Raw genomic sequence first — 27,536 nt, 5'->3', positions numbered from 1 at the left:
CCCTGTGGCTAACCGCTGCATCTCTGAGCGTTATCATCCGATCAGCCCATTGGCCATCTTCCAGCTGGACCTTTGGCTCCATGAAGATGAGGAACTACATCTGCTTTGACTCATCATTCTCTTCAGTGCCTAACAGAATGCCTGGAGATGTCAGGTGCCAGATAAATATTTGTTGAGTGAAATAATGAATGAATGAACCAAGAGTTATTTACTAACTTTGGTTTATTATATGGTTTAAGTGACTCACTGTAAAATACGTGTAACCAAACCTTTGGGCAGATGAGACTCTTGGAAGAGACTTAGGAATCCCATTTTTCTTGCCTTTTGTGGCTCTTTAGAATATACTCTCTGAAGGGAGTTAGACAAATATGAATTTAAACATTTTGGTACAAATGGAGATGATTTAAAATTCCATAGTTATGTCAAGATATAAATCCAGCCAGGCCTGTAATCCCAGCAGCTCAGGAGGCTGAGGCAGGAGGATCGCAAGTTCAAAGCCAGCCTCAGCAAAACTGAGGCACTAAACAAGTCATTGAGACCCTGTCTCTAAATAAAATAGGGCTGGGGATGTGGCTCAATGGTCAAGTGCCCTGAGTTCAATCCCCAGTAACCACCCCCCCCAAAAAAGATATAAACCCTGTGTCAACTCAGTCATTTTAAGTGTCCACTACCATGAAATAATCAAAACTCCAAATTTGATTCAGAGTTAAAACACATTTCCTCTTTTCCAGCAAGGCCACTGCTAGGAGCCACCTGGGAAAGGAGAGGAAGCTGTTTCTTTTTTCCTTCCTTGCCCTCAATGTCCCTCCTTGGTGGGTTGACTTCTGCCATGCTGGAACAGACTTGACAACAAGGATTCCCAGGAGAAATCTGAGCCCAGGACTCTGCATCGTCACCAGCCACCTGTTGTAAGTGGGTGCACTGAGGTGGTCCTCCACCTGGCTTATTTCACTTGACCTCAAAGTTAACCAGATGGTGCCTGCATCAGAATATCCTCCTGCTAGGGCTGTATCATGTCCCCCCCACTAGGGCTGCATGATGTCCCCTGTGTGGATTGACCATATTTCCTTCACTGCACATGGATGTTGGGACTTTCATCTTAACTGCTGTGAAGATGCTGTGGAGAACATGGGCCTGCAGCTCTTGGCTTGACTCCCAGTTGCATAGTCCCAGGAGTGGAGTTCTGGGTGAGAGGTGACTGGTCTTTTGTTTCATTATCTGAGCACCACACTACTCTGTCTCCCACAGTGCTTGCAGCATTTAACCTTCCCACCAGCAGCATGGGAGACCTCTCTGCACCCTTATCCCCTAGTTGTGTATGAGTGCTCTCCTTCCTGGTACTGGGGATTGCATCCAGCAGTGTCTACCACCGAGTTGCATTACCAGCCCTCTTTATTTTTTGAGACAGGGCCTCGCTAAGTTGCCAAGGCTGGTCTTGAACTTTCGATGCTCATGCCCCAGTCTCCCAGGTCACTGGGATTAGAGATATGCACCACTGCGCCAGCTGCCCTTGTTTTTTTGTATGAGCCATTCTGATGGGTCTGAAGTGGTTGCCAGTTCTCTTAAAAGTGAGGGCTGGAAGCAGCTGGGCACCATGAGCCCAGCCCAGCCCATGAAGGTGTACACAGTGAAAAGAAGATCTTTTGATTTAATATATTTATTGTGGGATTTTATAAAATTGACTGAAAGAAGTTCCTTTATATTCCTAATATGCTAAGAGTTTTATATAAATAAGGGTCACACAGAGACACACTCAACGCAGATACAGTCATCTGATACTCAACAAAGATGCCAAAAACAGATGTTGGAGAAAAGATAGCCTTTTTAACAAATGGTGCAGGCAAAACTGGATATGTATATGTAGAAGAATGAAACTGGATACCTATCTTCCATCCTGCACAAAAGTCCAATCCAAGTGGATCAAAAACTAGGAATTAAAACAGAAACTTCTCAACTGATAGAAGAAAACAGGGTCAACACTCCAACATATTGGTGCAGGTGCTGACGTCCATAACAAGACCCATAAAACTCAAGAAATAAAACCAAGAGTCAATAAGAGGAATAGCATCAAATAGTAAAAAGTTTCTTTCTGGGCTGGGGTTATAGCTCAGTGGTAGAGTGCATGCTTTGCACATGTGAGGCACTGAGTTCGATCCTCAGTGCCACATAAAAATAAATACTGTGTCCATCTACAATTTTAAAAAAAAGTATTAAAGAAAAGTTTCTTTCTGCACAGCAAAGGAAACAGAGCGTGAAGAGAGAGCCTATGGAATGGGAGAAAACCTTTGCCAGATACTTCTCTTACAGGGTATTGATATCCAGAATATACTCAAAAAACAACACCAAACAAACAAACAACCAAGTAACCCAATTGATAAATGAGCAAAAGAATTAAACAGACATTTCTCAAAAGAAGAAATAGAAATGGTCAACAAATACAAGAAAAAAAAATGTTAGACATCCCTAGCAATCAGGGAAATGCAAATCAGAACTACTTTGAGATTTCATCTCACTCCAGTTAGAATGGCAGCCGTCAAGAATACCAACAAGGGGCTGGGGTTGTGGCTCAGTGGTAGAGCACACAACCTGCACGTGTAAGGTACTGGGTTTGCTCCTCAGCACCACATAAAAATAAATAAACGTATTTTGTCCATCTACAACTAAAAAATATATTTTAGAAAAGAATACAAACAATAATAAATGCTGGTGAGGATGTGTGAGAAAAGGTACACACATAGGTTGTCAATGGATACAAATGCTTTGAAGAGCAATACAGAGGTTCCTCAAGACTAGGAATGGAATCAACATGTGACCCAGCTAGCCCATTTCTTGGTATTTATTCAAAAAAACCCTAAAACCAGCACGCTATGGTGATTCAGCCACAATCACATCAATGTTTATAGGAATGCAATTCACAATATCTCAGTTATGGAACCAGACCAGGTGCCCATCAACTGCAGAATGGATAAAGAAAACGTCGTACACACACAATGGAGAATATATAATCAGCCATAAAGAAGAATGAAATTATGGCATTCGCCAGTAAATGGATAAAAGTGGAGAACACCCCGCTAAGTGAAACAAGACAGATTCAGAAAGTCAAGGAGCAAATGTTTTCTCTGTGGAAGCTACAGCAAAATAAGAGGAATAATCCAGGGCAGATCCCATGAAAACAGAGGGGGGATCAGTGGAGTAGAGGAAGGGGACTGACAGGGAGGGAGGAGAGACAGGAAAAGGGAGGAAATGTGAAATGAACTTGACCAAATTATACTATGTACATATATGACTATAGCATACGGAATTCCACCTATCTCTATAAAGAGCTATTTTAAAAAACAATAAATAAAAAATAATTAAGAGGAGAAAGATCAGTAGTGTAGAGGAAGAGAAGCAGGAGCAGGTGGAAGGAAGAGGAGAGGGAAAGAGAAAGCACCAGGGATCAAAGTGAAGCAAATTATATTCCATGCATGTGTGATTAGGTCAAAATGAACCTGTTATATATAACTACAATGCTATAACTACTTAACCAAATGAGGGTCATGTTTTACCAAATGCTTTTTTCTTTTTTGGTACTGCAGACTGAAACCAGGAGTGCTCTACCACTGAGCTATATCCCTAGTCCTTTTTATTTCAGACAGTCTTGTTAAGTTGCTGTGAGGCTGACCTCAAACTTGCAATCCTCCACCCTCAGCCCCCAGTAGCTTGAAATACATGCATGTGCCAGCTACAGTGCCTCACTTGGCCTATTCTTTCCATTTTTAAAGGCAGTAAATTACATTAATTTAAGGTAAGTTAATTTGCATTCCTAGAATAAATTCAATTTGACTTTATTATCTTTTAAAAATCCTTCTTTCTATATTTAATGTTTTGTTTAGAATCTTTGCATCTGTGTTCAATAAAATTTGACTTATATAGTATTCCTTTAAGATAGAAAGTTTCATCTTTTAAAATTTTTTTTTATCTATACAATATCTTTATTTTTATGTGGTGTTGAGGATTGAACCCAGTGCCTCACATGTGCAAGGCAAATGCTCTGCCACTGAGCTACAACTCCAGCCCTATAATATTCCTTTTATATAATGTCCTTGTCACCCTTTGGGATCAAGGTTGTGAAACTGGCCTCATGAAATGAGTTGGGAAATATTCTTGTTTCTATTTTTGGAAAGATGTTAAGATCAGAGTTATTTCCTTATTAAAATTATGCTTGAAGGATTTGTCAGCAATCATCTAGGCCTGTGGCCTTCACTGTGAGGTTTTCAACTCTAAACTTGATCTCTTCAACAGTGCTGAACACCTCCATTTTCTATTTCTTTTTGTGTTTTAGTAAATTGTGTTTTCCTATGATTTCCCTATTTCATATACTTTTGGGGGCATAGATTGGTTTATATTATTTTTTTTATCATCTTTTAAAAATATTTAGGGGCTACAGCGACCACCCTTTAAACTCCTTAGGTTTAATTTGTGCTCACTTTTTTTTTTCTCTTGATAATCTGGACAGAGGTTTCTTAATTTTATTGTTCTTGTTATTTTTGTTATTCTTTGCTGTGTATTTATTTTTCTCCATTTTCACGACTGTCTTCTCTAATTTCCTCAGTGTGAAGGTTTCCTTTCGTATTTCTGGTTTGTTTTGTTTTGTTTTGTTTTGTTTTCAATTATAGACCTGGGGACTCCCTCAGAGGCCACTCACAGGCTCCTCTCCCTCCCAGAGGCCTGCAAAGGGGCAGGGCTGGCATCTCGTTAATCATCTCAACTTGGTTCCATTATTGTCAGAAAGCATGTACTGTATGACTTAACTCTTTTAAATTTGCTAAGGCTTGTTTTGAGGTCCAGGATGTGGAAGTGAAAAAGAGAGGAAGAGGAGGAACTTGGGCCCCACAATCCCCCAGGAGGGCAGGCCCCCAGGACTGGAAGATCTCCCAGCAGGCCTTACCTCTTATCTCTACCACCTTCAGCAGTGCCACCTTGGGGTCTATGCCCAACACAGGGCCCCTGGGGGACACTCCAGATCCAATTCACAGCGGAGGTAATGCTCTGCCAAGGTCAATGGATCCCCCGATTGCTGGTGCTGTCTGTCCAGTAGTCCTAGCAATTGCTGAGACTGGAGAGTTTACATCTTCAACCATTCCAGCAGATTTCTCTCATTTTCCTGTCACCAGGCGCGCCTTGCTGCACCTGCTTTATTTGGAAAACCTGTTGTTTGATACACACATTTAGGATAGTTGTGGCTTCCTAATCACCTAATCACCAAGACAGTGTCCTTCTTCCCTTAGAAATGCCCTTTGCTCTGAAGTCACCCTGGTTGGTATTAGCATAGCCAGCATCTTCTGTTTCAGTGTTTACATGGCCACTTTCCCATCCTTCAATCCACCATGTCTTCATGTCTGCAGGGAGTTTCAGCAGAGTAGACAAAATATTCTGGTCATGGATTTTATCCACTGTGCCAGTCTCCCAGTTGGTGTGCTTAGGATATTCACATTTCAATTACTAGCATAGGAAGGCTGAGGTCTGCTATTTTGTTACTCTTTGTGTTTGTTCCCTCTCTCATGCTTCACTGTGGAATGTTTGAACATATTCAGAATACTGTTTTATGATGATTTTGAGTAGATCACCATGCTCAGTGTTTTCAGTATTGTTCTGATATTAATGTGTACATAGTAATGGATCAGTCTACCAGTACCAGTGTTTTACTACTCCAAGGACAGTGTGAAAAACTTACTGTACCCTCCTTGCTTTTAAATGTAATCATAAATATTTCCTCCATGTACACCAAGCACTCTATCAGTGTGAATTTTGCTTGAACTACGGAATATGATTAAAAATCATGAGGTTAAGTCTGTTTCTCTTTCCAGTAGCCCAACACCACAGACTGAATGAGTTATAAAAAAGAGGTTTATTTTGGTCCCAGTTCTGGAGGTTTAAGGTAGAGGGGCAGCCTTCAGTGACCACCTTCTGAGGGCAGAGTGCTGAGGTGATACAGGGCAACATATGGTGAGAAAGGAAGTACAAATGTTTGCATACATGTGTGTGTATCTTCTAATCCCTCTCCCTCTTCCCATAAAGCCACCAGAATTCAATCATGGGGCTCTACCTAATGACCTTATCTAACCCTAATCGCCTCCCAAAGATTTCCAACTAAACACCATAGAATGTTTCCACCCCTCCCTTCCCCAAGACAGGGAATCAAACCCAGGGTCTCACATGTGAGGCAAGTACTGAGTTGCATCCCCAACCTGTCTTATTTTGAGACAGAGTCTCACTAAGCTATACAGACTGGCCTGAAACCAGTGATCCCCCTCAGCCTCCTGAGTAGCTGGGTTACAGGTGTGGGCCACTGCGCCTGGCAAATTTCCACCTTTTTAATACCACATGGTAGAGTTTAAATTTCAACACATGAAGGCTTGGGGCCACTCAAACCCTATCACTGATTGCAACAAAGGATCAAATACATTGACTTCTATTTTCACACATTCCATTGTGCTTCTTGACAGTCTAAAGGTCCCAGCCTCCTTTTAGTATAATTTTCTATTTAGGGTGCTTCCTTTAGGCATTTCCTAGGTAGGTCTGCTAGCAACATTCCATTAATTTGCCCTTTTCTGAGAACATCTTTATTCCTGAAGGATGTTTGCTGGATAAAGTTCACAGTGCAGTTTCCGTAATACCCGTTCCTTCTAGCTGCTAATCAAACTGCTGTTCAGGCAATGGATAATCTCTCTCTGGCTGGTATTATTTTTTGTCTTTAGTTTTCAGAAGTTCATCATGATGTGTCTCAGTGTGGGTTTATTTGTTTTGTCTTGTTTTTTGGTACCAGGGATTAAACCCAGGGTGCTTAACCACTGACCAACATTCTCAGCCCTTTTTGAGACAGGGTTTCACTAAGATGCTGAGGCTGGCTTTGAACTTGTGATCTTCCTGCCTCAGCCTCCCAAGCTGATGGGATTACAGGTGTGCACCACCATGCCAAACTCAGTGTGGATTTCTGAAGGGCTTATCCTGAAGCTCACTCAGCTTCTTGAGTCTGTGAATTTGTATCTCAATAAATTTGGGGAGTTTCAGTCATGAGCTCTCTCTCATCCCACGATGCTGGTGATACAAATTATTGTCCTACAGACCTAAGACTCTGCTCACTTTTTTCCTCTATTTTCTGTCATTCAAATTGAGTAAATTCTATTGCTCTATCATCTCTACCACTGCATCCTTCCAGTGATAGACAATATTATTCAAATTCCATTTGGATCTTTCCGTAACTTTTCTTTGCTGAAATATCCTGTTTTTTCACTTGCAACAAAAGACTTGTAAATAAAAGAACTCTATCACTGAACTACACTCCCAGCCCTGTAACTGCTTGTTAAGGTATGTTTTTGTTTTTTTTTTTTTTTTTTTTTGGTTTCTTTGTTTTTTGGTACCAGGTACACCACTGTGCCTGGTTAAGGCACTTTTTATGACAACTTTAAGGTCCTTGGCAGATAATTGCAACATCTGACTCATCTGGGCATTCACACTGGCTATGTTTTCCCCTTGGTTTTGCAGGTTCTTGGTATAAGTGACTTTCAAATGTATGGCAGACATTAGGGCTAGAGACTGCTGATTCCATTTAAAATACTCTACCTTCACAGGCAGCCAGTTTGGGTGCAGCATGTAGGTTCAGGCCTGCTTGTGTCCTGTTGTCCACTGTAGATGTGCCTTCGGAGCCCTTGCATTGATTTCCTGTTATGTTTATCCTCTGGCCCTGCTGGTGCTGGCTACAGGGTGAGAGAGCAGTTCATCAGGCCTCCCAGTGTTGCTGAGCCTCCTTCTGCTGTGGGAAGGGGCAAAACATGCTTGTAGTGTGCCTCCTTGTGCTGCCAAGAAGGTCTGGAGGTCTCAGCCTCATGGATGCTGTCTGTGTGGTCTGCACCCTGGTGTGAACAAGGGGCTTTGAAACTGTACTGGGGGCAGATTGTAGAGTGAGTCTGCTGCTCCCCTCTAGGTCTCAGCTTGGCATCTCCTTCCCCAGTCTATTGGCCAGATACAGGGGCTTTTACTTGAAGATTTCCTGTCTATGGCTACTAGCCCTTCTGCATGGCACCCAGTGAAGGAACATATACAGGAGAAAAAGGAAACCCAGAGCTCCGTGGGACAATTGTCTCTCCAGTCCTGGGCCCTTGAACAGTGTATCTTCCTATTCCCAATACTGAAGTCCTTTCCTTACTGGCTATCAAGTCACTAACAGGGCACACAGTTGTAGTCAAATGGGAGGCCAGGAGAAGGTGATGTTCCTTATTGCTTACCTTGACCACAGCCTTCCAAGGGCCTCACTGCCACCCTCTGGCCTGTCCCAGCTTGTTCCTGGGCAGGGCCACAGTTGTTCTTAAAATGACTGATCCCCAATGCCCTATCCAGGACCCTCCCTCAGCCCTGACCAAGGCCTTGCTGACACCCCCTCCCTTCTCCCCACAGGAAGCTTGTCTTCCTCTCCTGGGAGGAGTCAAGTCTCCTTTGCACAGTTCCCAAGTCACAACTGATACCTGACGGTTCTGGAGGCTAAAGTCCCAGATCAGGGTGGTAGCAGGACTGGTTCCTCCTGGCCTCTTTCCTTGGCTTGTTAGCTACTGTCCACATGTTAAAAAGGCTGTTCCTTATGTGCCAGTTGATCCCCAATTTCCTTTTCTCATGAGGAGAGCAATCTTACTGGTCCAGGGCTCACTCTAATGACCTCATCTTAACTTGATGACATCTACCAAGACCTTGTCTCCAAACAAGATCATGTTCTGAGGCACTGGGGTGAGGACTTTGACATATGAATCTGGGGGACACAGGCGGTCTATGACACCTACCAAGGCCTTTGCCCAGGCAATTCCCTCCCTCTTTGGCCACCTCAAGTCCATTTCCCCTGGTTACCAATACTATTCTTCATACTTCACTACTGATACCACTTCCTCCCGCACTCTGACGTATCTGGACCAATCATGTTTAGACTCGGTCTCCTAGGACCTCTACAGTCACATTTATGCATGGGATTTTTCCACTTCGGTCCCTCTCCTTCTGCTGTACCCTAGGATGGAACGGCGGGAATTCCATGTCAGCACTGTCAGAGTTCACAGGCGCCTGCGAAGGTGCCTGGCCAACAGATGCCTGTTGGAGGGAAGAAAGACGACTCGGGGCAGGGCTGTGGCTCAGCGGTAGAGCGAGCGCTGGCCCCGCACGCGTAAGGCACTGGGTTCGATCCTCGGCACCACATAAAAATAAACAAAATAAAGAAAGACGATTTCGGAAGACTTCCCAGAGACATTTACAAAACACAAGGACTACCTGTTAACACCGTCAACAACCAGAGAGTCAACGTGGAAACAAAGTTCAGTCCTGCTTAGAGCACTTTCATCTCAGGATCTGCCTGGCTGCCGGTACGCAACTAACTGGGGACCCTCGGCGGCTCATCGCATGAACAGGGGCCCGGACCGTGCCCGGTGAAGCGCAGGGTCCCCCACGGTCCACGCGGGTGGTGCAGAATCTGCCCCGGCGCCGCTCGCTCCGCCACCCGGCTCCAGCCCCGCCCCGCGACTCGGCCTCCTTGAAGCTTTCGCCCAGCCCCTCCCCTGCCGCCGCTCAGTCGGTGCCGGCCGGAAGTCGTGCCGTAATCCGCTCCGCGACCGTCGTAAGAGGGCCGGTTCCCTTGGTGACAGGCAACGCGCGAAAGATGGCGGCGCCGGCGGAGACGGAGGCGGCCGAGGCGGCCGAGCTGAGCCGCGTGTTGGGACGCCTGCTCCCGGGCCTGGAGGCGGACAGCAAGATGGGGCGGCGGCGTGCGCTGGAAGCCCTGCAGCGCACTCTGGAGGAGGTGGTGCCGCCGGGCGCCGACCCTACCGCTTTCCAGGGCCCCTGGGCGCGACTGCTGCTTCCGCGCCTGTTGCGCCTCCTGGCCGACCCCGCCGAGGGCTGCCGCGCGCTGGCCGTGCACCTGCTGGGCTTGGGCCTGCGCCGCGCCGCGCGGCCCTGCGACGCCTTGCCGCGCCTGCTGCCTGCGCTGGCCGCGCGACTGGCCCGGCCCGAGCCCGCGCGGCCACCTCCAGAGCCCTGCGAGGAACTGCGCCTGGCTCTTGTGCAGCTACTCAACTTGGCTGTGGGCCTAGGCGGCGCCGCGCTCGCTCCGCACCTAGACGACGCTGTGCGCGCGCTGCGGGGCGCACTGCTGGACCCTTTCGCCGCGGTGCGCCGAGAGAGCTGCGAGTGCGCCTCCGCCCTGGCGCGCGCCACGCCAGGTGAGTTGCCACATCCTCCGCCCCTTCGACCCGAACCCATGTTCATTGACTTGTTCCCCCTACCTCTGCAGACGCAGCCCTTCCCATTGGGCGACCTTCCGTGACTCCTGATCCCTCTTCGCGACCCCGGACGGATGCCGGATGAGCCCCCCCCGCCACCTCTGCCCTTCGGACCTCTGACCCAGACCCACGCTCTATGACCCTTATCCCCTGCGTCTTAAGATCCCAGAGACCCCCCTCCTCCCAATGCGCTCCATAAGCCCTGTCCCTTACTGCTGAAGTCTCACACCCACTGACCCACGTGGGGTGATGAATCCTTTTGACTCAGACCCAGGCCGTGACCCCAGTCCCTCTTGGCTCCAGACTACATGAGCCCCCATCATGATCCCTGCCCCCTCCCTATTACCCAGACTCCTAACTCAAGCCAGATGAACTGGTGACCTCATCACCACACCAGCCCCATACTCATTCTGGGTAAGCCCTTCAACACCTGATGTGTTCCTTGTGGCCTCCTGTCCAGGCCTAATAGCATGGTTCTCATCTCAGACCCCCACATCTGCCACTGGTGCCCATATTCCAAGCCTGGCTTGAGTTGGTTGGTATTGATGGCAGCCTCTCTCACATTATCTTCATGGCAGAGATTACCAGTCATACCTGGAGAAACACTGCTCAGCCCACCCACTTTGCCCCTGTTTCTCTACTGCCAGTCTGCTTGTCTCTGGTTTGGCCTGCAGTCCTGAATGTAGGTGGTTGCTTCTCTCCTGATTACCTTTAGTCCATTCTCCACCTTTCCACCAACTCTGATCAAATCAGGGCATTCCCTTGTAGCAGGTTGGGTTTGGAAAGAGAAAGAAGACCTTTTAAGCTGGAAATATGTGAACAGGAGGGATCAGCCAGATTAAGAAACAGAGAAGGCTTCCAGGAACTGGAAGGATGGAGTGAGGGGTGAGGCCAGGAGTGGAAAGAGGAAGATGTTTGGTGTCTAATATTTTGGTGGCCCACAGTGGCTAAGTGGGGCATGCTGGGCAAGCTGTGGTGACAGATGCCTCCCACCCTACAGAACACTTTCACATGCAGTCGGAGTCTCTGATTGGCCCCCTGATGCAGACCATCTCCCATCAGCACTGGAAGGTCCGGGTGGCTGTCATTGAAGCTACAGGCACAGTGATCCAGTTTGGCAACGGGAAGTCTGTGGATGACGTGCTTTCCCACTTTGCTCAGCGGCTCTTTGATGATGTCCCTCAGGTAAGGGATTTCTCTGCTGGACAGTCTGTGTCCTCTAGAAGCATGCTGACCTGCTTATTATTTTTGTTTGTTTTTGGTTTGGGTTTTTGTTTGTTTGTTTTATGGTACTAGGAATTGAACTCAGGGGCACTCAACCACTGAGCCATATCCCCAGCCCTATTTTGTATTTTGTTTAGAGACAGGGTCTCACTGAGTTGCTTAGCACCTCACTTTTGCTAAGGCTGGCTTTGAACTCATGATCCTGTTCCCGCTGTTTACTGGTAATGAATCCTTGCTTCCCCACATGCCAAGGCAAGTGTAGAGTGGAAAGTAGAAGGTTTTATTAAAGGACAGCAGAAAAGGTTTCTCCTCTGAGGAAGAAGGGGACTCGGTCTTCCCTCTTTTATAGCTAAGGTTTCTTTCAGCTTTCCCACACTCCTGTCCTTTGTTTCCCTTTCTCCTGCAGTGATAGAATGCAGGTGGGAAGGCCCAAAAGGTGGGAGATAGGTGGACTGAAGGAGTAATCTGGGCAGGAAGGGCCTGGAGTGGTTTGATTAACACTTCCCTGCTTGCTGGGAGCTGTTTCATTAACAGTTCCTTAGGATGCATTGGGGCCTTGGGGACATTAACATTTCAGTTTCCCCAAGTGCTGCTCTGGTTTCCCAGACTCCATTCTCAATAATGGTCTCCATTTTCTTTATCTTATTCTATATTAGACCCGATTTACCTAACTACACTAACTACCTATCTGTAAATCTGGCTTCAATCCTCCTGTCTCAACCTCCCGAGCTGCTGGGATTGCAGGTGTGTGCCACTGTACCTGGCTCTGACTTGCTAGTTTTGACTAACTCACTTGATTTTTACATTTTAAGATTTCATATGTTCGTCATTTGTTCATAGGATGCTGCTGTTTCATATCCTGAGGAACTGGAGGGAGCCAAGTTGTTTTAACATGTTAGTGCTATTCTTCATTCTAGAAGACATGGGAAAGAATTCTTTTTAAATTATTGTCTCTTTGAAAAAAAAAAAATCTAAACCATGTGTGCTCAGTTAGCAGAAACATCTTTTATGTGCTGGTTCACCAAGGCAAACTTTACTGAAAATCCACTGTGGTCGGAGGACCTGTTTTGGGAGGAGAGGGTGTAGTCAGAAGTGTAGGGACAATTCATATTATTGGGGATTGGGACCCACTTGGAGACAGGCAGGCAGGAGCCTGATAGGTGGTGATCAGAGCACTGGATTTACTGCAGGCGAATCTAGCTCACAGTGTCTTTAACCTGAGGCCACTGTGGTTTGTGAAAATTTCACAAGCTGCAAAGGCTGGCTAAGGGTGTCTCTGTCCCACAAAGAAAAAATGGCAAAGGGGCACATGCTGTGGTCAGTGGGATGGAAGGAGCAGTAATCATGGTTGTCCAGAGCAGCTAGAAAACATCCTTGGCCACCTGAGTCCATTCACATTGGTCACCTTGAGCTACTCAACGAGACGCTGTATCCAGGTGCAAGCCCCTACTCTTGAGACAAAAGTGTTGCCAGTGTGTTGTCCACACACCACCCCAGCTAATCCTCACAGGAATCCTGCATGTCAGATATTGTCATATGCAATAGGGGGTCCCCCCCAGGTGCCATCTTGTCCCCATCACAGCACCAAGTGATTCTGTTTATTTTATTTGTTATTTTTTGAGACAGGGTCTCGATAAGTTGCTCAAGCTGGCCTTGAATTTGTGATCCTCCTGCCTCAGCCTCCCAAGCTACTAGGATTACAGGCGTGTTCCACCATGTCCAGTTTTGATTTTTAAACAGCTTTATTGAGTTATAATTCACATACCAAAAAATTTACCTACTTGAAGTGGTCAGTGAATTTTGGTATGTTACATTATAATTTTATAAAAGATGTAGTAGTAAGTTTGTTACTTTAAATTGTATTCACAATGTATGGGTCAGTCACCACTATCCAAGTTTTTCATCTTCCCAAACAGAAACTCTCTAACAACTAAGCAGTAACTCCCCATGCCCACCTCCACTGAGACCATGTCAACCTCTATTCTTTCTTTTTTTTTTCCCTCATATTTTTTAACGATGCATTATAGTTTTACCTAATGATGGGATTTATTACATATCCATACATATGCATATAATATAACAATATAATTTGGCCAACCATCTAATCTTTCTGACTTTTATGAATCTGCCTACTTTATGAATTTTTTTTACAAGTGGAATCCTACAATATGTGATCTTCCATGTGTCTCCTGTTTGCTCTGTTCATCCACATGGTAGAATGGGTCAAGTCTCTATTCCTTTGATATTTGGAGCGTGTGTTGGGACTCCATTCTTTTTCAAGGCTGAGTGGCATTGCATTGTGAGGATGGACCACATTGTGTTTATGTTTGTTAATAACAATTGGGTTGTTTCCACCTTCGGGCTATTTTGAGCAATGCTGCTATGAAATGTGTACAAGTATTTGAGTCCCTATTTTTCATTTCTTCTGGATAATACCTGTGAGTGGAATTGCTGGGTCACATGATCACCCCATGGTTAGGTTCCTCAGGCTCTCCAAAGTGTTTCCCATAGCAGCTGTGCTGTTGTACATTTCCACAGTGCACAGGTGTTCCGCTTTCTCCACATTCTCACGGATGCTTATTTTCATTTTATTATTATTATTGCCATCCTAGGGGGTTTGTGATTTACATTCCCTAATGATTAGTGACATAAGCATCTTTTCATGTGCTTATCTCCGGGTTCCTTACTGTATATGAATTCACCTTTTCCCCCCAAATATTCCTAAGAATTTGCACATTATAACCTTCACCTCACATGATTTAAGGTGCAGTTTTTGCTCTGTTAACCTGTGTGCATAAGTAGACTGAACAAGCCAAGGGCCTGGTCCAATTTTGTGGAAAGATGGAAAGGAAAGAGGCTGTGGAAGCCAGGAGTGCTATTTCCTTTCCTCTTCTATCTTGAGGAGCAGGAGAACTAGAGGAAGCGATTGTGTTGGCTCCACTTCAGGGCTACTGCTGGAAGGCAAGTTTTAGCAGGATGCAGGTTTTCTGGAAGGAAATGGCGTGGAGGTGGCAAGGTGAGGGTGTCACTGGGGTCTGCATGTGGGGCAGACTCTGGGTATTATGCAGCACCTGCTTGGCCTCCACTCTGGGCTTCATTCTAGGCTGCCCCCTCCAGGTGTAGCATGGCCACCAGTGGGAGCCATGCACAGAGACGGACTCCTCCTGGGACCTCAGCCTGTCCCTTTAGTCTTATTGGGCCAGCTGAGGCTGAATCTAATGATGCACACCAACTGGGTGGGGTCTACACATGGCAGATTGGAGGAAGAAGACAGGGTAGGGTGCTGGGTCAGCACCACCACTAATTCAGGACCTGGCTGCAGAAGACAGAACCAATCCCAGAGAAAACAGCATGGCCACACAGGATGGGCCCTCACCTCCTGAAGACTGGAGTAGAGCATGACCAGCAGGGAATCTGGTTTCTGTGTATCACAGGCCAAGTCATTCCTCAGAATAGTGGACTAATTATGTATTGGGAGCTCTCTGTAAATAAGACATCAGTGTCAACAGCCAGCTGTTAACACTCTGCCTCTATAGCTATTTGTAAACAGTGTTACTATGTATCCATGGCTATCTGCAAATTTTAGATATGTCAGGAGCTCTCTGTAAATAGTACAACTGTATCATTAGCTTTCTATAAATAGAAAAGGCCATTGACTGCTGTCTGCAAGTCAGTAACCATGTATCAGTAGCTATGTATGTAACCTACTTTGTAAACACTGTTTTTAAAATGGCTGCCATCGCTGTCTTTCCATCTACAACATGGGAGTAATACACTCCCTAACCTTGGCATCCTAGAGGACTTGCCTTTAATGCAGGTGGGAAAGAGCATCCCCCTGTGGCACAGTTAATGTGGCCCACCCTGCATAACTGCAGGCTTCTGGGTGACATCTGGGCCAGATAATGAAGATGTCACCAGTTGATTACTGTCCTGCTGGGGTCTTCAAGGCAGCATTCTGTTTTCTTTGGTGATGGGCTCTTCCAAAACTTCAGTCTATGATTCTTTTTTGGATTTAATATCCCCTAAAATGTGTTCCCTGATATTAGGCTATTTTATTTTCTTATTTCTCCAGCCTCAGCTGGCCCAACAAGACTAAAGGGACAGGCTAAGGTTCCTGGAGGAGGAGGAGTCCGTCTCTGAGCACCACTCCCACTGGTGGCCATGCAGCATCTGGAGGGGGCAGCCTAGAATGAAGCCCAGAGTGGAGGGCAAGCAGGGGCTGCATAATACCCAGGAGTAGTATTTGACTTGGTAGGATTTGATTTGCTCCTTATAGGAGTCCAGGCTGGTTGCTGTGGGATTCTGAATGTCGTTTTCTGATCACTTGACAGCTTGCACACCAGTGTGGGTCTGTTGGTGGGGATGCCTGCGGAGTCCTTTCCAGTGCTGCCTTCTCACTCTTCTGTCAGCTCTGTGGCTCTTGTCCTTGAGTCCACTTTGAGCAACTTGCTGACTCCTCAAAACCCCAACAACCAGGGCTGCATTGGGACCCCATATCCTCTGTGCAGAAGGTCCTGACTCCCTCTGCCTTCCAGAAAACTTTCCAGCAACTGCTGTCCTGCAGCCTGCTCGATGAACTTGAGGTCACTGGACCACATTGTGGTCTGGAAATCACTTTAGTCTGTAGCTTCACTGAAGAGTCTCTGTCTCACCCCTGAGGAAGCAGCTCAGGTAACATGCTTGTGGAGTGACAGAGCAGGGCCAGAATGTGAGTGTCTGGCTCTGTCTTTCCTCTGGAGTTCTGTTCCCTGGGGATCCCAAGGACAGTGAAAAAGTGAGAATAGGGTATTCATGTAACTGTAGCTCTTGGCTTAGGTCACTGGGTAGCATCGGAACCCTATGAGGTGCCTGGGACCTGTGGTTTTGAGTTGTCCTTGGACTGGTGACTGTGCAGGGCTGCTTCCTGTAGGGAGGTTCTTTTTGTCACCAAGGGTTATCAGACATTGCTCTTGTCCTGCCTCAGGTGTCTTAGCTGGCAAGATGGCCTTCAGGGAACTGTGACTGTTACAGGCTGGGGCCTTGTGGTCACTTTTCGAAGACCAGTGAGTGTTGGGTTATCTTGTGTAGCCTTTGTCGGGTATTTCTGATGTAAGGGGCTGTGAAAGCGCTCGTGGTTGTAGCCAGGAAACATGGCCATATGTCTGTCCCTCCTGCCGCCAGCAGGGGCAGCACAGATGACAGGGTAGCAGAAAGAAGCAGGGTTGGGTGGTAGCGGTTGTGTTCAGTGTCCACAAGGGAACCACACTGACGGCGTAGCCAGCCCTTCCTGCCCTTAGGCTGTGGGGGTTGGGTGTACTCTGCACCCTTTGATTATAATGATGGTACCAAGTGTGACATTCTCCATCCCAGTGACCCTGTGACCCACAAACCTGACCTGTGACCAAGTAACTCTCAATAGTTCATTTTGCTTATATAAGAAAACTGGCATAGTCAGGTGGCAACTCCTGCTGTGCTGGGGACTGACAGAGGCAGCGTGTCTTGTGCTGGCTGGACTGTGTAGACTTTTTAGGCTAACTGGAGGCTGATGGGAAAGAGAGGCCCCAATCCCACTCTTCCCACAGTCCTGGTTCATGAGGGATGATGTGTGAATTCTCATTTCTACAGAAGAGGCCAAATCTGTGGTGACCCAGACACCAGACCCTGTCACGGCTAGGAGAGGGGCAGCTCACCTGCCCCAGGCTCACACTGCTGCCTGTGCATCCTGGCAGGTGACTACTACGGGGCTCCTGAGAGTGCTCAGACCCGGCTGGTGTGTCGGCTGAGGGCATGAGTGCCTTTCCCTCTACGGCACCTCCTGCTCTTTTGTGTGGGCACAGGGTGGGCTGCAGCTTGGTTTCTCAGTGAAAACTCTGTGACTGGCAGGTTTTGTTTCATGTTGGCAGCATGTGGAATTGGCTGAACCTTGATTTTGTCCCTTATCTCTATGACCATAAATTAGCACCTTTCAGCTCTGGTAAGCCCCGAGGCACCTTATTCATCAGCAGCAACCCACATGGCGTGGAGTGTGAGGTGGTGAGGGAGAAGGACTCCATGGTGGAGCACTGTTGCTTCTTGCTAGTTGCTATCATGGTTAGGAGATTATTTTTTTCTCAGGTCTTTATGTGTTGTTTTTGGTTAATAATGGTGTCATATTAGTTAACAGTAAAACATTAATAATAAAATTAGTTTTTAAATGGTTAAGACTCATAAAAAAGCTGCAGAAGTTGTCCATGGGAACTCTGGACAACTTGGGCCCTTCCTGATTTCCCAGGGCTGTGCCCACCTGGCCACCTACTCTGTGCCTCACAGTGAGAGAGGGAGTGAGGACTGCTAAGCCCCTCTTGGGTGTCACACACTGTGCCTGGTGCTCTCCTCTCCTAATGTGTTTAGTTCTTGCTGGGACCAAGTGACAACCTGTTCTTTCTCATTTCTCCCCAGGTTAAAATGAGGTTCAGAGAGCTCAGGGCACTACCCCAGTCCCAGGTAGCAGCCTCAGGGCCTGGGAATGACCCATCTGTGTGCCTTGCTGGAGCCAGGGGCTGAGCAGCACCCCTAGTACAAATGCACAAGCATCCAGTGGACAGGGTTGAGGCCCACGTCCACTTTCCCTGCGCGCTCCTGAGTGTCGCTGCTGATGGCTCATATCCAGGTGGAGCCACACCAGCCTGAATGTCTGGGAGAGCATCCCCTCCTGCTGCCCGCACAGCCCCAGCCAGTGATTGACCAACACCACAGTTGGCCTCTTGCTTGGGGTGGGATGGCTGTGAAACCATCCAGATCTAGAGCTGCCCAGGTGCCTGAGATGAGCCACCTCTGTGCCTGGCCCTTCCCAGTCTCAGCCTACCTCCCTCTCCCAGTAAATTATGGTGCCATGTCCTGGTGTCTGCTCTTAGGGAGCTGGGCTGGGGCATCTGGTAACTGTGGCCTGTCTTCTTCCTCTGTGGTAGGTGAATCAGGGGAGGCCTGCATGTGACCTCAGAGAGCCAGCATCAGCACTGAAGGACACTAGTGTCTTCTCCAGCAGTCCCTAGCACTTGGGGACCAGAGGTTTCTGTGTGTGATAGTTGGCCACAGCCTGTGTAAACGCCCAGGGCAAGACGGCACCCAGCCAGCCCCAGGAGCCCCATGCAGGAGGCTCCGCAGCCACGGCTGAGGCGAGGGTGCTGCTGAGGACCAGGCCAGACAGCCCAGAGGGTGCGCACAGCAGCAGGGCCCAGCCATGGAGGATGCCTTTGTTTCAGGGGTAGCGGGGCCATCTGGGAGGCAGGACTTGGCAGTCACAGCAGCCACTGTGGACATTTTCTTCACCCAGAGTGAAGCCTCTCTTGTCTTTGTTTGTAGGTGCGGCAGGCGGTGACCTCTGTGGTGGGGGGCTGGCTCCTGAGTCTGCGGGATCGTTACTCCTTTTTCCACAAGCTCATCCCTTTGTTGCTGAGTAGCTTCAATGACGAGATACCTGAGATCAGGTGAGTGTGTGTGCTGACAAGACGAACCTGCCGCTTGGGTGGGGTATCTTCTTGAGGCAGTGGGAGTCTCCTTTGTTTTCTGGTTCATCTGGACTTGCTTTTCCAGAATTGTCATGTACAGCGATGGCTGTTTCTCTTCACTTCAGAATCCCCTGTTTTTAGAGACCTGCTCTGTCCCTTTGTTTGGTGTCATGAGCTCCTGAGGTGTACAGATAGGCTCTGTGGTTTTTGCACAGACGTTATTGCATCTTTTTAATGTTTTGATTGGGCCATGGATAGAAATCTGTCACCTCTTGGAACCATTAATACACAGTCAGAAGCCCGTCAGGACCTTGCGGAGGGGGGGAACCTTCCTGCTCTTGTCCACACGTGAACACTGATCTGACCCCATTCAGCAAGCAACTCCCCAGGACTGCCCACTGACTCATGCTCTTTTCCCGTGCCACAGGCAGTTGGCCGCCAGCCTCTGGGAGAAAATTGGTCTGCAATGGCAGGAGGAGAATGAGGCGGATCTGAAGGACAAGCTAGACTTCGCCTTGGCCCCCCCACCCCACTACCCCCAGCAAGGTGAGCACAGCCGCAGAGATGGGCAGGGTGCAGAGAAGGCTGTGTGCCGCAGTCTGGCTGGGCACAATCAGGAGCCACTTGTCAAAAGAAACTAACTTTATTTTTAGAACCACACACGCCAAACAAAACAGCCTCTCAGGAAAAACCCTCAGAGCCTCAACTGCCACCACCGGCTTTCCACAAGCCTCTCTCTCCCACACAAGCTTCTCCCCACCTCCCACAATCCTCCTGCTCTTGAGGCCGATTGGCTGGGTCACGTGGGCGGAGCCAAAAAAGTCCCCCAATGAGCAGCTCCGTGGTCTGAAAGGGCAGGGAAACAGCCCAATGAGCATCACCGCAGAGGAGCCAATCAGCTAGATGTTGCTGGGGCCGCTGTGAGCCAATCATCAGCCGGCAGCTGGAAGTTTGCTGGGGCCCCTTCGGCTGTGGCTCTCAACAGCTGTGGGAGAATCTTCAGCCGAGAGGAAGGAGCCCTGAGTTCCTGGAGCTCAGCTGAGGCAGCAGGTCCCCCACCCCAGGCTCCGGGTGGGGTCCTTCCTCTTATTGGGCGTCAGCTGCCACTGAAACTTAAGCCAGTGTCACTCACATATCCTGGGTAGGCAGCAGGCCTCTGTGTCCTGCAGTCCCTCACATGCCTCTATGTTGGCTTCTCCCTCCTCTGAATCAGTTTATTTTAAAGAGGCTCCTAACTTCCGTAAGTGTCCAGATGTGCCACTAGTGTATTCACTTCACACCTCTTGGGCCAGGCCAGACAGAGCCCAGAGGATGTGCACATGAGGGTCGCATTAAGCTGGGTTCTCAACAGCTCTACTAGTCCCAGTGGAAGTTTTGGAACTAGGTAGGATGGGGGGAGCTTTGTCCTTTTACTAAGAAAAGAACTGAATACATCAGTCACAGACAGTAAGAGGAGCCAGTCTCTGTGGTGCATGCCTACAGTTCTAGCTACTCAGGATTAAGACCTTGAGCAAGAGGACCACAAGTTGGACAACCAGCCCAGACAGCTTGGTGAGACCTTGTCTCAAAATTTAAAGGGCTAGGGTTGTAGCTCAGTGGTAAAGTACCCCTGGGTTCAGTCGCCAATACCATTAAAAACAAGAGCAAAAACAGAAACATTTGGATGAGGTCTTTATCTTCCCATGCAACTTCCACACCTGGTGCCGGCCTCCACTGGAGCCTCTCCATCTCGTCCCATGATGACCCCTCTCCCCCGAGCACATGTCGGTGCCTGTGCTGTTTACTGTCATCAGGCTCCACTGCTCTTCCTGCCTCTTGGCCTGTCCACCTCAGGCTTTTCCTGCTTCGTATCCCCTTTACTCTCATGCAGGGTGTCTTAAAATGGAGTAAAATTCACACTGACAAGCACAAACAGCAGGTGAAAATTCAACTGAAACTAAGCAGATCTCAGCAAGAGGTCTGTCTCTCCCAGGCCACCCTCTTGCCTGATCAGGGTACAGAAGGAGCACCGCAGGTGTGAGCACAATGGTGAGGCAGCTTTGTGCACTCCTGCTGGGTGTGCTGCTGAGTTTGGGACTAGAGAGGTCCTGCTCCCCTCCAGCCTGAGAGTCCAGCCTTATCTTTCCCTCTGATGAGCACCTCTCTACTCTGGCACTTCACCCACACTGTGAAGCTGATGAAGAGGAGGCACTCATATTTTGGACTAAATTACAAGTACTAGTTGGCAGGGGTTTATTGAGATTAGTGAAGTCAGTTTGAGAACACACCATCTTTCTTAAAATATAGAGCCTTGATGTAAGGATTGCTTATGAAGCCAGGCAAGGTGGGGCATACCTATAATTCCAGCAGCGTAGGAGGCTGAGACAGGAGAATCACAAGTTCAAAGCCAGCCTCAGCAACTTAGCAAGGTCCTAGGCAACTTAGACCCTGTTTCAAAAAATAAAATAAAATGGGCTGGGGATATGCTCTGTGGTAAAGCACCCCTGGGTTCAATTCCTAAGTACAAAAAAAAAAAAAAGCTTATGAGTTTACTTTTAAATGAGTCTCTGCCCCAGGGTGGCAGTAGGATTCTGAAAGGTTTGTTTCACTCTTTTTTTGGTACTGTTTGCCTTTAGCTACCTGTTTCTTGTGCACTGTTGGGCTTGGAAGCCCAACACTTCGGGGTGTTCTGGACAGATCTCAGCTGAGCTCTGATTAGTGATTGGGCAGTGGGTCTCTGTGGATGTGGGTTCGTCATGCCCATTGATTTCATATAGAGGCTGAGACGTGTCAGGTCGTCCTCTACTGGCACCCAGGGTCCACCCATACAGTGCACATAAAGCCCAGCAGGTGTCTTCAGGCCATGGGTCTGGCCCCATGGGATGTGGAGGCTTCTGTCTGTGTAGCTGGCATCTGGACATCCTTAAAGATCACATTGCAGAGAGGGGAAGAAGGCATAGGAGACAGCGGCTGTTTTTAAAAGATACCATCCTTGGAATGTGATGAACAAGGAGACAGGGAGGTGTGTGTGCAAACACACGAGTACGACACACCGTACCTGTGCGCACACAGGCTCTGCCCTCGCTGCATCCTGCGTGCAAGTCCTTGGGGAAATCTCTCTCCTGCCGCATCCTGGGGCTTTCTGGTACTTCCACATAAGTACTAGATTTCATTAGATTTTACCATTTTTTTTCCCCTACAATTAATTTTCTTCAGTATATAGATTTGAATTCTAAATATAATTTTTTAGAATTTTTTTTTTAGTATATCAAATGTCAGGTCATGTCAGCCTCTTGCTTGAACTGTCACACACACCAGCCTTTATCTTGTGCCCACACTCCTTCCCTGCTGTCCGTCAGAACCCCGTGCCCAGCCTACCACCTGCCACTCCAGGTTCTGTGACATCCCTTCCCCAGGTGCCGTGTTCTAGGTGCCTTTCAATTGCAACTTAGTTTGCATCCCTAAAACACACCGTGAGCTTTGACAAACACTATATCTGCCACCAAGGGGGATGATGTCATCGTTCACATGTCCCTGGTGCCCAAGCAACAGCCAACAGTCTCTGTCCCAGAAGTTTCCCAGTGGTGTGGGCATGAAATCGGTTGCCGGTCTGTAGCCCATAGCCAGCTCACTCCACTCCACAGGGTGCTTCTCCATGGGAGCAGTGTTCTGTCTGTGAGTGGGCCACTGTGTTGCTAGCTGAGGGACATTTGAGTCATTTCTGGTGCTGGATGATTACAAATAAAGACGTAGACATTTGCAATGGAGTTCCATGTGGGTGTTTTCTTCCCCCTGGATAAGCACTGAGGAGTGGGTTGGTGGCCATCTGATAACTGTGTTTAACTGCATAGGAAACTGGCCACACCACTTTATCACATCGTCTGTGCCAGTTTTACCTTCCCAGCAGCTCCACAATCTTCAGTGGCTCTGGGCCCTGCTAGTGCTTCGTGTGCTTGAAGCACGGTGGTTTTGTCATTGCCGTGCCTGTTGGTACATAGCAGCTGTGACTTACCTTTCCCTGACAAGTGGTGTCAGATCTTTCTGTGCTTATTTTATAAGCTCCTCCATGTGTCTTCTGTTGTTTGTTTGTTCAGATCTTTTGCTCAGGTATTGAATTGGGGTTTGTTTTCCTACGGGCTTTGAGAATTCTTATATTCTGGATGCAGGTTCTTTGCTGGGTCTGTGTGTGGCAATGCCTTCTGGGTAGACTACCTTTGAACTCCCCGCCCCCACCCAGGGCCCTATCTCAGCTCCACGTCCCCCTCCTTCACAACCTCACTTCCTCCCTGTGCCCTGCACCTCGAGCTGACCTCACACTGCTGCTTAGCTGATGTGTTTGCATCACCTCCCACCTGAGCGGCGCTCTTGACCCCTGCTGCAGCCCAGCACCTGGGACAGGTGAGCCTTGTAGAGTGGCTCGGATGAGTTCCTCCTGAAAGATATGATAACTGGCAGGTCAGGGAGCCTGGGACCTGGAGGGGTTTGATCAGCTTGTCTTCCCCCTTTCCTAAGAAGGAAGAAACGTAGCCTCCACCAGAGTTTGCTGCCAGCTTTCCCAACACCTGGGCACAGGAAGGGCATCTTCCCTGTCTTCGGGTCTGCTGTCCACCTGAGTGAGCACCCCCACAGAAGTGTAGCCCATGCTTGAACTTGTCTGCCCATCACACTCAACCTGCAGTGGGGGCCTGGTGATGGCAGGTTCTGGAGGCTTTTGTTTTCTGGAATTATCTTCCTGTTGGGATTGTCTTCCTTCCCAGGCTTGAGTGCTAAGGGAGCATCTTCAGAGAGGTGGATGGCAGCCAGGCCTTTTAACACAGAAGAATGGAGTTGCTTTTTTTTGAACTTGTTGTAGAAATTAGTGAAGCTGTCTTTGAATAAATGCAGTGGTGACACAGAGTGCTCTGTGCAGTGCCCTCCCGTGCTCTAGTGTTCTGCCTGTGCGCTCTTACGTGCTGTGCCTCCAAGTGTATTTCATCTGAGTGTTTGGAAAGATGAGGGACTTGAACGGAAGTTGTCCGAAGCATCACACTGTGGAGAACAGGAGAGGGGCTGGAGGACTGGTTTGTGTTGTGTGCCTCAGCCTTCCACGCGGCTGGGATTATAGGTGTGCATTACTATGCCCAGCTCTGCTTTTACGAACATCCAGCACTTTGTCCCAGAGCCCCAATGAACTTCCTGTGTGTTTGTGATAGTTTTACATAATGATGGAGGGGTGGCCCACTATCAGACATGAATAAAGAAGTTATAAAATTGGTAAACTGTTTTCCTGCCTGCAGTTTAATTCACTTAATTCAGTTATGTAGAAAATAAGTTGAAGGAGTTGATGTTCCAGTATTCCCAACACAGCTCCATTAGGACTTTGCACAAACCGTCCCCTGATTTGAGAGGTGGGCAGGGTTGTGTTTAAAACACAAGCAGCTAGAAGGGCCTAAGCCTTGTCCCAAGACCAGGTTTGCTCAGGGTTTTCCCAAGGCTCCCTTTACCCTGCCCCATGCAGTTCCAGGCAAGTTCCCAATTCCTGGGTACAGCTGGGTCTGTGCAAAGGGTATTGGGGTGCTCTGTACCAGCTCATGGGGCACCCACCAGCTCCATAGCAAAACTGCAACCCAGCTTGTCAGAACAATGACCTAGTTAGTGGTAGCAGTGAAAGTACAGGTGGCCGTGTCAGTGGCATAAGGGAGAAGAGTTACAGGTCAGTGTAGGGTGCATTACTGCACCTCCCCCCAGCAGAGGAAGCCAGCTCTGAGAAGGCCTTGGACAACCCTTAAGACCCCTTGCCCTCAGAGCCCTCTTTGTCGTCACCCTGAGGTCATTGTGCTCTCTGTGGTAAATATATGTGAGGTATTTCACCTATGGGACAGTTCTACAGTTCAGTGACATGTTCTACCGTTGCCCTGTAGAACACACCAGAAAAACATTCATCAGAATCAGCTGTTGCTTCTCAGTGACTGAATGGTGTTTTTGTTTGTTTGGTTGGTTGGTGCCGGGGATTTAACCCAGGGGTGCTTAACCACTGAGCCACATCCCTTTTTATTTATTTATTTGTTTGTTTGTTTTTAAATCTTTCTTTATTGATTTTATTTTTTTAAATACATGACAGCGGAATGCATTACAATCCTTATTACACAAATAGAGCATAATTTTCATATCATTGTATATAAAGTGTGTTCACGCCAGTTCATGTCTTTATACATGTACTTTGTATTTTATTTTTTTGCATTACGATTCTTACTACACATATATACCATAATTTTTCATCTCTGTATATAAAGTAGGTTGACACCCAATTCATGTTTTCATACGTGTACTTTGGATAATGATGTCCATCACATTCTACCATCCTTGCTAATCCCTGCCTCCTCCCTTCCCCTCCCTCTCCTCTTCCCTATCTAGAATTCATCTATTCTTCCCATGTTCACCCTCCCTTACCCCACTATGAGTCAGCCTCCTTATATCAGAGAAAACATTTGGCATTTGTTTTTTGGGGGATTGTCTAATTAGCATTAGTTTATCCAACACCATCCATTTGCCTGCAAATGCCATGATTTTATTCTCTTTCATTGCTGAGTAAAATTCCATTGTGTATATATGCCATATTTTTTTTTACCCATTCATCCACTGAAAGGCATCTAGGTTGGCTCCTAGATTTAGCCACTGTGAATTGTGCTGCTATAAACATTGATGTGGCTGTGTCCCTGTAGTATGCTGTTTTTAAATCCTTTGGGTATAGTCCGAGGAGAGGGATAGCTGGGTCGGGTCAAATGGTGTCTCCATTCCCAGATTTCCAAGGAATATCCATACTGTTTTCCATAATGAGTGCACCTATTTGCAGTCCCATCAGCAATATGTGAGTGTATCTTTTTTCCCACATCTTCTCCAACACTTATTGGTGTTTGTCTTCATAATAGCTGCCATTCTGACTGGAGTGAGATGATATCTTAGAGTAGTTTTGATTTGCTAGAGATGATGAGCATTTTTTCATATATTTGTTGATTGATTGTATATCCTCTTCTGAGAGGTGTCTGTTCAGGTCCTTGGCCCATTGGTTGATTGGTTTATTTGTTTTTTTGGTGCTTAGCTTTTTGAGTTCTTTATATACCTAGAGATTAGTGCTCTATTTGATGTGTGAGGGGTAAAGATTTACTCCCAGGATGTAGGCTCTCTGTTCACCTCACAGATTGTTTCTTTTGCTGAGAAAAAAACTTTTTAGTTTGATTCCATCCCATCCTTTTTGATTTTTTTACTTTTGAGACTGGGTCTTGCTAAGTTGCATAAGGCCTTGCTAAGTTTCTGAGTCTGACTTTAAACTTGTAATCCTCCTGCCTTGGCCTCCTAAGCTGTTGGGATTACAGGTGGGTACCACATGCCTGGTATGCCATTTTTAATTATTTTTTTTAAAGCATTCTAGTCATTCTTCTTGGAAAGAGGAGCAGTGGTAGGGATAAAGGAAGGTTGCTGTCATCGGATCCAGAGCAGCGGGCAGCACCACATGGCCCCAGAACCAGCTGGAAATGCTCATTTGGAGCTGGTTCTGATGTTTGAAACTTATGCTGTCACTAAGTACGCTCTGGTCTTGCCACACTGTCCTGCCAGCCCATACCCATGCAGAAGAACTGATTCCCAGACCCTCGACACCTCTTGCCTTCCCCCAACTATGAACTCTAACCCTAACTGAGTCCTGAGCCCCCTCCCCCAGGTGGCATTTCCTTCTCTCCGCAACTCTGGGCTCCTTGGCACTTTCTCACCTTTTCCACTGTATTTTGGCAAAGTTTGCCAGTTGCCCATTGCCATCAGGTCCCATTGTTTCAATTATGAAAATGAGTCAGCTTTGCAAATATTTGCATCACGTCTGATTTGCTAAAGGTTGAATAAGCTTGTTAATTGAGTTGTCAGTTATGCTCTGCAAGAGCGCAGCCAAGGCGCCCGTGTCTTCTCTGGTGTAGGTGCTGTCCACTTACATTGTCTTTTCACACTTTTTGGCTCACTAAAGTGCCGCAATTATGTTTTCAAGAAAAGATTAATAGATAATTGCTGAGCTTTCTGGGCATCTGACCTGGCAGTTCTGGACTCTGGACTTAAGTTAATGATTGTTCAGGCCTCAGGGCACTTTCTCTGTGTTTGCCTTTGCTACCAGGGCTGCATGATAGACAGAAACTGACCTCAAATTACGTTTTGTAAATCAACAAATAAATAGCCAAATCTGGAAAGGAATTTGGATGTAGAAAAATTGGAGCCTTGCGTGGTGCAGTGGCACACGCCTGTAATCCAGCGGCTTGGGAGGCTGAGACAGGAGAATCATGAGTTTATAGCCAGCCTCAGCAAAAAGCGAGGCGCTAAACAACTCATGTAGATCCTCTCTCTAAGTAAAATACAAAAAATAGGGCTGGGGATGCGACTCAGTGGTCAAGGGTCCCTGAGTTCAATCCTGGTACCTCCCCCCAAAAAAGAAAAGAAAAATTGGAGACTTCATGCATCACTGGTAGAGGGCAAGGGGTGGAGCCACTTTGGAGCCCAACTGCCACTTCTTAGCCTGTCAGATATACACACCACACACACACACACACACGCATGC

At 47.5% G+C, this 27,536-nt stretch overlaps 2 protein-coding genes across 9 annotated transcripts in view; one reads left to right on the top strand and one right to left on the bottom strand.

Annotated features, from left to right (window-relative positions):
- The window catches only part of Prkar1b (protein kinase cAMP-dependent type I regulatory subunit beta), a 136,065-nt gene extending 126,526 nt beyond the window's left edge, over window positions 1-9,539 (bottom strand). For 2 of the 8 annotated variants that reach the window (XM_071605378.1, XM_071605384.1), the window contains exons 1-3: window positions 9,289-9,539; window positions 7,606-7,739; window positions 4,931-5,175 (exon numbers count right to left, since the gene is read on the bottom strand). The gene's annotated coding sequence lies outside the window, so the exon portion shown is untranslated. Of the gene's footprint in view, window positions 1-4,930; window positions 5,191-7,605; window positions 7,796-8,504; window positions 8,641-9,288 lie in introns of those variants that run through there. The other 6 variants (XM_071605383.1, XM_071605385.1, XM_071605380.1 and 3 more) reach the window with 5 other exon arrangements.
- Window positions 9,540-9,661: 122 nt separating this feature from the next.
- Dnaaf5 (dynein axonemal assembly factor 5) overlaps window positions 9,662-27,536 on the top strand; it is a 53,090-nt gene continuing 35,215 nt past the window's right edge. Inside the window, exons 1-4 of the mRNA XM_027922777.2 lie at window positions 9,662-10,235; window positions 11,296-11,480; window positions 18,840-18,964; window positions 19,413-19,531. Of these exons, the coding sequence (XP_027778578.2) occupies window positions 9,674-10,235; window positions 11,296-11,480; window positions 18,840-18,964; window positions 19,413-19,531 (991 nt within the window). The 5' untranslated portion in view covers window positions 9,662-9,673. The remainder of the gene's footprint in view (window positions 10,236-11,295; window positions 11,481-18,839; window positions 18,965-19,412; window positions 19,532-27,536) is intronic.

This window comes from Marmota flaviventris, chromosome 19 (genome assembly GCF_047511675.1).
Source record: "Marmota flaviventris isolate mMarFla1 chromosome 19, mMarFla1.hap1, whole genome shotgun sequence".
Taxonomy (NCBI): domain Eukaryota; kingdom Metazoa; phylum Chordata; class Mammalia; order Rodentia; family Sciuridae; genus Marmota; species Marmota flaviventris.
This window is presented reverse-complemented; position numbering and strand designations above follow the sequence as displayed.